General features: G+C 38.0%; 1 protein-coding gene across 1 annotated transcript; it reads left to right on the top strand.

Annotated features, from left to right (window-relative positions):
* Positions 1–6036: 6036 nt before the first annotated feature.
* Positions 6037–6361, top strand: LOC129508361 (rab proteins geranylgeranyltransferase component A 1-like; the record flags this gene model as incomplete). The annotated part of the gene is made up of 1 exon (XM_055323335.1): positions 6037–6361. A coding segment is annotated over exon 1 (324 nt), but the record flags the coding sequence as incomplete, so codon positions are not given.
* Between the last annotated feature and the right edge of the window lie 2416 nt (positions 6362–8777).

The raw sequence follows: 8777 nt of genomic DNA, 5'->3' as shown, positions 1-8777 counted from the left end.
CTCAATCTCATGACCCTGAGTTCATGACCTGAGCCAAAGCCAAGACAGAGATGCCTAATCAATATGCCACTCAGGTGACCCTAAAATCAAACATTAAATATATGAAAAACCCAGTAGGATAAAGAAGAAAAAAAGGATGAGATATACATGCTGAAAGAAGAGCATTAGTTTTCACATGTTATCAATCCTTAAGATTAGAATTTTTTTTTTATTGAATCCTCATTGCAATAATGAAACCAACATCTGTCCTTTGTGATACTTTTACTTAAAATTTTACTTAAGGATTAATAGTACTGCTAATAATCTGGAGAGTATAAGGAAACAAACTAGTTTTAACCTATAACAAAGCATTTATTCATAGTCTTGATTAACAGTACCATCATCAATGCAGAAAAAGAAAGGGAAACACTTTTATTCTTATTTTTCAGATAACAAAATTAGCCTCAAAGGTGAAATAATTTGATCATGATTAAAGAACTGGTTTTCAAAGTGAAGTCTTCTGATTATACAAGCCACGTATTTTGTTTTTCGAATCAATTTTGATTGTGACTTATACTCAGGGAAATATTTACCTTGCAATCATTTGTGGCAGCCAGCCCACAGGAAAGCATTTACTGATCACTACATCCTGGTATTTTCACCATCCCATCATCTTTTCCCACATTACACAGGAATGACTATTGTCCAAAACTAAAGGAAAAGGTGTAGTTGATGGAATGTACCATCCAAAGCGGATCCATAAAAGACATCAAGACTTCTGTCTTGCTCTTTCTTTGGAAAATTTGCTCTAGGGGAAGCCAGCTACCATATTGTAAGGAACTGAGTCATCTTGGAAGTAGACCATCCAGCCCAAGTCAAAGCATCTGATGACTAATCCTGGCCACCATCTTGACCACAACCTCATGAGAGACTCTGAGGCATCCCTGAATTCTTGACTCAGTGACCCACCATGAGTTAATACATTTTTATTGTTTTTGGGTGTTCTTTGGAGAATGATTTATTATGAAAAAATAGATAACCACTGTACCCAATATACACAGATGTTAAAATGTAAATGAAAATAAATGTTTCCCAAGAACAAGTGCTTGCCCTTAAAAAGTGAGATGTATTTATTCTTCAATCTTATTCTCTTTTCTTAAAATTATTCTGTTTATGACTCCTACGAATGCATTATTCCAAGAGTTAATCAGCACTACCATTACTACTCCACAAGGAGAATTAGGTGAGTGCAGCTTCAAGACTTATTCCAAATCATTTGCTGCTCCTGAGCCATTTCCATAGAGAAATTCTGGATTTCTGCTCATCATTTGTATCATTTGTTTATAAAATTGTGACAGAACATTAAATTTCCAATTAAGTCTGAAACTAAAAGAGGAAAACTTTTCCTTCCTGTAAAATGGAAAATACTCCTGTCTTCAGTCAATTTATTTGACATTGCTTTTTAGAAGTAGAATCATGTCTCAGGCATCCAGGGTTTAATACTACAAATTTTTCTGTAACATGTGACATTGGCAATATCTCATACTGTGGAAGACATAAGAAAGGACATAACAGATCATTACAGAAAAAATACATGCTAGTTTGGAAAAATCACTTAATCCCTGCACCATGCTTCCTTGGCTGACACTGGGACACACCTAGTAAAGATTTAAGGACATGCGAGAAAAGGAGATCTTTAGAAGGAATGGTTTCATGAAGCCTCTGCTCACCCAGGAAACAAAATAAACTGATGGTATTACAGGGTGAAGTATTTGCCTTTCAGATGGACAGGGTTGGATGAACCTTGGCAGGAATATAAATTGTGCCAGAAGTTGTGGGCATTACCACTGCTCCCATTTTGCAAATAAAGAACTAATGGTTGAGAGCAGTTACTAGTTCAAAATTACAATTAATAAATGTCAAGTAGATACATGTTCACTAGCACAGTGCCTCGAACACAATGAGAGAGAGAGATTTCTTTAAAAAAAAAGATTTATTTATTTGAGAGAGAGAGAGAGAGAGTGCATGGGGCAGCATGGGGAGGAGCAGAGGAAGAGGGAGAGAGAACCTCAAGCAGACTCAGTGCTAAGCATGGAGTGCTACACGGGATCAATCTCATGATCCCAAGACCATGACCCAAGCTGAAACCGAGTCAGATGCCCAATGGCCATCTGTGCCACCCACGTGCCCTGAGATTTCCTTATTCTTACAATTATCTTAGAATGTCAGTATTATTTAATATAGAGTTAAGAGTAAATTAGACATGAATTGGCTAGTTAGAAGAGCCAATGATGATGATTTAAGCCTCAGTTGGGGGTCTTAATGGGATTAACCTTTCCACATCATATACTGCTTCTGAATAAAGATGATCTCCCCTTGCCTTGGACATGCCAGGAACATGGAAGCCACTCCTTTCATGATACTATGTTGAATTTCACTAGTTCAAAAATTTCTTATAACAGACTGAAGTCATCTTGGAGATCCATTCATTTTTTTCTACATGCTAGTTAGTCCTTAAAGGACCTGGCTTCTGGACTCCTCCTTGTCTGGTCTCCATATTTTGGACATACCTTTGTTACTGTTGATTTGTTGTTTTTTTTTTTTTCATTATGCTAAACACAACAGCTCAGTTGCTGTTGATTTGTTGTTTTTTTTTTTTACATTATGCTAAACACAACAGCTCAGGGGCAGTTTGGTATGAAGCATGATACGATTATAATTTTGATATGGATGTCAACCATACTAATGCCTTCTGGGGCAATTTTTTCCTTGTTATAAAGTGGGTTATCCTCTAAGCCATTGGGCTGTCCAATTCCACCACCACTGCCCAAGCAGATGATAACTTGGCATCCTCTTTAGAGCTCAGGATGGTCTCTCTACCTTCCTGGCTGTACCCTCTGCCATGTCCTGAGGCCCTGCCACACCATGAGTTTGCTGCCCCTCAATTCTGCTCTGTGGTTTGAGGGAGTTCAAAGGTGGGATTCAAGGAAGTCCTAGGAGCCATTGATCATGAAGAAACTGGGGACTGTCCACCAAACCTTGAAGAGACAGTTGATAGAAACATGGATATCCAGAGTGCTTCTGATGGAAGTGAGGAATGTGTTCTTGAAAACAGGAGGAAAGGTTATCCTTGTCATAAAGTGGCAGAGACCTTACAAAAAAAAAATAAAAATAAAGTGGGTTATGCTGCTAGCTAATATTAAATTATGGCAAGAAAATACTTGTAATCATACTTGTTTCCATATTAAGAATGATCAAGTCATGTTATCCCTTTTGTATACATGCACACTAATTTTTTTAGCCTACTTATAAGATTTAATGTGAGGTAAGTGACTAGTGTTAATCACATCTCCAAGCAATGGGTGGAATTTATTTTTGGAGAGATAAGATGGTATCATGGTTGAACATGTGCACCCTGGCACCAACTTCTTGGGTTGGATCCGCCCACTACTAACAAATAGTGTGAATGTTAAAGAATTGCTTGAACTCTATGTGTGTCACTTTCTGATCTAAAAAACAGATATAATAATAGCTGCCTCACAGATCTGTCATAAGACTAACATATGTTAATGCATTTTTTAAAAAAGTAGTTTGGCATTGTCTTGGACTTTAAAAAAAAAAATGTCTCAGATTGGTTCCCCTCCAAGAAAATGGAAGTCTCTCTAGAGAGAAAATATCAAACATAGACTCTGTCAAATGTAGACCACATCTGCTATTTGGCTTTAAAAAGTACAAGCTATTATCACCTGTTGCTCTCATGTTCTATGTGTTACTTCCTTTAAAATTCACCTCAGTTTGGGGGCACCTGGGTGGCTCAGTCCATTAAGTGTCTGACTCTTGGTTTCAACTCAGGTCATGATCTCGGGGTCATGATCTCAGGGTCGTGAGATCAAGCCCAAGGTGGGTTCCACACCCAGTGGGGAGTCTATTTGAGATTCATTCCCTCCCTTTGCCCCTCCCCTGCAATTGTGCACATTCTCTCTCTTTCTCTCTCTCTCTCTCAAAATAAAAATAAATAAATGGAATTCATGTCACTCCCATAAGAAAAGAATAATTATTCCCACTTTCTGGATAAAAACACTGAAACTCAAATAATTTAAGTCACCTGGAAAAAGACAGGACTATTAAGTGGTAGTCCAACCCAGCTAGGCCAAAATTTATAAATTGCCTAGTTTAGGCATAAGGTCAGCTGGTGATTATTTGAGCCACAGCTTGGCGGCTGGTGGAAGAGTTATCCCAGGACTGGTAAGAAAACCAGAGAATGCCTATCCCAGTTCGTGCTAGGGACCCTCCCAGCATCGGTCTGGACACCTTTTCCAGGTCATGCAAATGCCTTCATCTAGATTTCTAAAACAGTCTCTTTTTAACTGATCTTCAATAATCTCTCTTCAAAATGCTTCAGGTGAAGAAGCAGAGTAAATTCTGAAAGAAATAATTAAAAAATCATGTTGGGAAATGCAGATCTCAATTACACATCAAAAAGAATAAAATATTGTTGGATTTTTTTTTTTAATCTCAAAGATGGATGTCTGTAGTTACTGTCATCAGAGAATACCCCTTGCTTTTTGTTGAGAGAGCCCCTGGCTGTCATCCCTTTTTGGAATTCACCTGCAGTTGCTTCCCCTTCAGATTATCAGCCAGCATCCAGTAATTCATCCATATGGGAATGCAAAGGCTTCGCTGTCTGCCCAATCTGGGGCAGCTTTGAAGGGTTATCCCATCACAGGACTGGGGGTTGGCTGATACTTTCAGAGAAACATCATCTCTGTTCCAGTTCTTCCTCTGCCCAATCTTTCTACCTTTCCACAGATGCTGATCGGAAAAACATTTCTACTAGAACTTCTGCATGCTAATCTCCACCTCAGGGTTTCCCAGGGACCCAAACCAACCAGAGCAACAGTGCATTTCCTAAGAAAACCTTTTACCAAACTAGCTCTGTGATCTGTGACCAAATATTTTGTGGGCCACCAGTGGAGTGGTGTAGATTTGGAGCAGCACTTTATTTAAATACATTTTTCATTTCATTTTGATTTTAGTTTTATATATATATATATATATATATATATATATATATATATATATATATGTCAGACTGGCTTAATTGGCTGCCTAATGCAACTTTAACTTTTTGGTACATGAAGGCTGTTTCTGCTTCTAATTTTTACAAATGCCAGACAACCTGACTTTCCTTATTTTTTTTTTTTTAACTTCTAACTGGATCTCAGTCATCCTTAAAACATAGAGTTTTGAAATCTTTCCTGACATTGTATAGTAGAGAGGTTTGGAAATGATGATATTCGCATCTCCTATCCCCTATAAAAATATTCAGACGTTGTAAATCCAATTTAGTTTACATTTCTTTTTATCTGGAATTTCCATCGTATTGAAATTTGAGCCTTGTGGCAGATGATGAAATTTATTTCTCGCTTCTGAATTTATGCTTAGCTATAAAAGAAAATCCTCTGTGGTCTGATCTTTCCTGATTCTTAACCACTTACTCCCATTATTATGTATATCAAACCACCATAGGAAGAAGAATTTGTTCTTAGCCGTTTTAAAAATTTTGTGATAAGAAGACATAGAGTGGATTTTAATGGGTTGACATAAGCAGAAGGCAAAGGCTCAACCTTCTAATCTTCTAATATGAGAGCTAATTACGTGGAGGCTGATGGCCAGATGTCCTCTCTTCCCCTTAGGCACAGAGCAACGATAAGTAGGTTTAAGTTCAACATGGAGATTCAGAAATCACACGCAGAAAGTCTCCAAGCAGTCAGGCTATTCTCAAAGATGACTGCATGTACAATTCACAAAAAGAGAGCAGCCAACCCTTTGCAGCTAATCCTCATTTAAAGGAGATTCTGTATTCAACATGAGACAAAGTAAAAAAGAGTTGATGCTTAGGAAAATGTGTGGGGGCTGTTCCATAAAATGGTTACTGGGAATTTCTAAATATAATTCATGATACATTATATTGGTTCAAATTTTAATGCATTGGGTACTTATTGAGTTCCCATGTGTTAAAATTGATGCTAGGGGACATGACACGTTTCCTTTCAAGATGGCGGATAATCTCCCTTCAGAGTTTGATGTGATCGTAATAGGGACGGGTTTGCCTGAGTCCATCATTGCAGCTGCATGTTCAAGAAGTGGCCAGAGGGTTCTGCATGTTGATTCAAGAAGCTACTATGGAGGAAACTGGGCCAGTTTTAGCTTTTCAGGAATACTATCCTGGCTAAAGGAATACCAGGAAAATAGTGACATTGTGAATGAAGGCCCAACATGGCAAGAGCAGATTCTTGAAAATGAAGAAGCCATTGCTCTTAGCAGGAAGGATAAAACCATTCAACATGTGGAAGTGTTTTGTTATGCCAGGGGGGATCTCTCTATTTCCTGGATCTGAATGCCTGTTTCCCTTCCCAGATTAGGAACGTTTTCAGGCTGGAGGTGTCCTTAGGTCTAAGTTGAGTCTCTTCAAGATTCCATCAAAATCCTAGAGGAGAACACAGGCAACACCCTTTTTGAACTTGGCCACAGTAACTTCTTGCAAGATACATCTATGAAGGCAAGAGAAACAAAAGCAAAAATTAACTATTAACTTCATCAAGATAAAAAGCTTTTGCACAGCAAAAGAAACAGTCAACGAAACTAAAAGACAACCTACAGAATGGGAGAAGATATTTGCAAATGACCTATCAGATAAAGGACTAGTGCCAAGATGTATAAAGAACTTATTAAAGTCAACAGCAAAGAAGCAAACAATCCAATCATGAAATGGGCAAAAGACATGAACAGAAATCTCACAGAGGAAGATATAGACATGGCCCACAAGCACATGAGAAAATGCTCTGCATCACTTGCCATCAGGGAAATACAAATCAAAACCACAATGAGATACCACCTCACACCAGTGAGAATGGGGAAAATTAACAAGGCAGGAAACAACAAATGTTGGAGAGGATGCGGAGAAAGGGGAACCCTCTTGCACTCCTGGTGGGAATGTGAACTGTTGCAGCCACTCTGGAAAACTGTGTGGAGGTTTCTCAAAGAGTTAAAAATAGATGTGCCCTACGACCCAGCAGTTGCATTGCTGGGGATTTACCCCAAAGATACAGAGGCAGTGAAATGCAACGACACCTCCACCCCGATATTTCTAGCAGCAATGTCCACAATAGCCAAACTGTAGAAGGAACCTCGGTGTCCATCGAAAGATGAATGGATAAAGAAGATATGGTATATGTATACAATGGAATATTACTCAGCCATTAGAAATGACAAATACCCACCATTTGCCTCGACGTGGATGGAACTGGAGGGTATTATGTTGGGTGAAATAAGTCAATCGTAGAAGGGCAAACATTATATGGTCTCATTCATTTGGGGAATATAAAGAATAGTGAAAGGGAATAAAGGGGAAAGGAGCAAAAATGACTGGAAAATATCAGAAAGGGAGACAGAACATTAGAGACTCCTAACTGGGGCACGAATAAGGGGTGGTAGAAAGGGAGGTGGGCGGGGGTGGGGGTGACTGGGTGAAGGGCAGTGAGTAGCGCACTTGATGGGATGAGCACTGGGTGTTATGTTATATGTTGGAAAATTGAACTCCAATAAAAAAATAAAAATAAATAAAAATAAAAAATAAAAAAAAATTGATGCTAGGGAAAAGCATAGAGTTAGAATAGCCTCTTAAGATTTTTTCTGCAGTGTAATGTTCAATTCCAGGGTCCATTTAAAAATCAAATCATGGAGCCCAGTTCTCTTCTACATATAAAACCAAAATAACTGTTGTCCAGAAGTCATGTGGAAAATATTGCCAGGTCTGACTGCATATTTAAACTGTCATGATGAATATAAATATGTAACATCTAAAGAGCAAGAATTAGTGGAGCATAATGGAGCTTATGCAAACCAACACAAAATATCCAATAGAAAAATTGCTAAAAATGAGAACAAAACAGAAATATGTAAATTACCAGAAAAATTAGCAAATTTCTAAGGCAATATGAAAAATAGACCCTTGGGGGCACCTCGGTGGTTCAGTTAGTTGAGTGGGTGACTCTGGATTTCAGCTCAGGTCATGATCTCAGGGTCTTGAGATTGAGCTCCACATATGGCTCCGCACTGGGTGTGGTGCCTGCTTGAGATTCTCAATCCTTCTCCCTCTGCTCCTCCCCGCATGATCTCTCTCTGTCTCTCTTAAAAAAAAAAAATCATACACACACATACACACACACACCTCAAATGTGGTATAGCATAGAATATTATTATTTAGCCTTTAAAAGGAAGGAAATCCTGTTACATTCTACAACACCTCTGAACCTTGAAGACATACTAAGTAAGACAAGCCAGTCAGAAAGAAGACAAATACTGTGTGATTCTAACTTATTTGAGGTATCTAAAATGGTCAAATTGATAGAAAGAGAAAGTAGAATGGTGGTTGCCAAGGGCTGGGAAAAGGGGAAATGGGACATTATTTAATGGGTACAGAGTTTCACACACACACACACACACACACACACACACACACACACAAAACGTTCTGGAGATATGTTGTAGAACAATGAACATACTTAACTATTAGTGAGCTATATGCTTAAAAATGGTTAAGGTATACGTTTTATATGTTTTTAGCATGATTATAAGTTTTTTTTAAACCGCATACACACAAATCATTAGAATTATCTAACGGAGGTGAGGATTTTGGAAAGTAGATTTTTTTTCCTTTTAGATGTATTATTTGATACAGTATTTTAAAATTTCAATTTGGTAATATTTATTGTTTAAAATTTGTATTTCATTTT

The sequence above is a fragment of the Nyctereutes procyonoides genome, unplaced genomic scaffold, assembly GCF_905146905.1.
Source record: "Nyctereutes procyonoides isolate TBG_1078 unplaced genomic scaffold, NYPRO_anot_genome, whole genome shotgun sequence".
NCBI classification, from domain to species: domain Eukaryota; kingdom Metazoa; phylum Chordata; class Mammalia; order Carnivora; family Canidae; genus Nyctereutes; species Nyctereutes procyonoides.
Note: the sequence above shows the minus strand (reverse complement) of the source record. Positions and strands in the feature narration are given on the sequence as shown.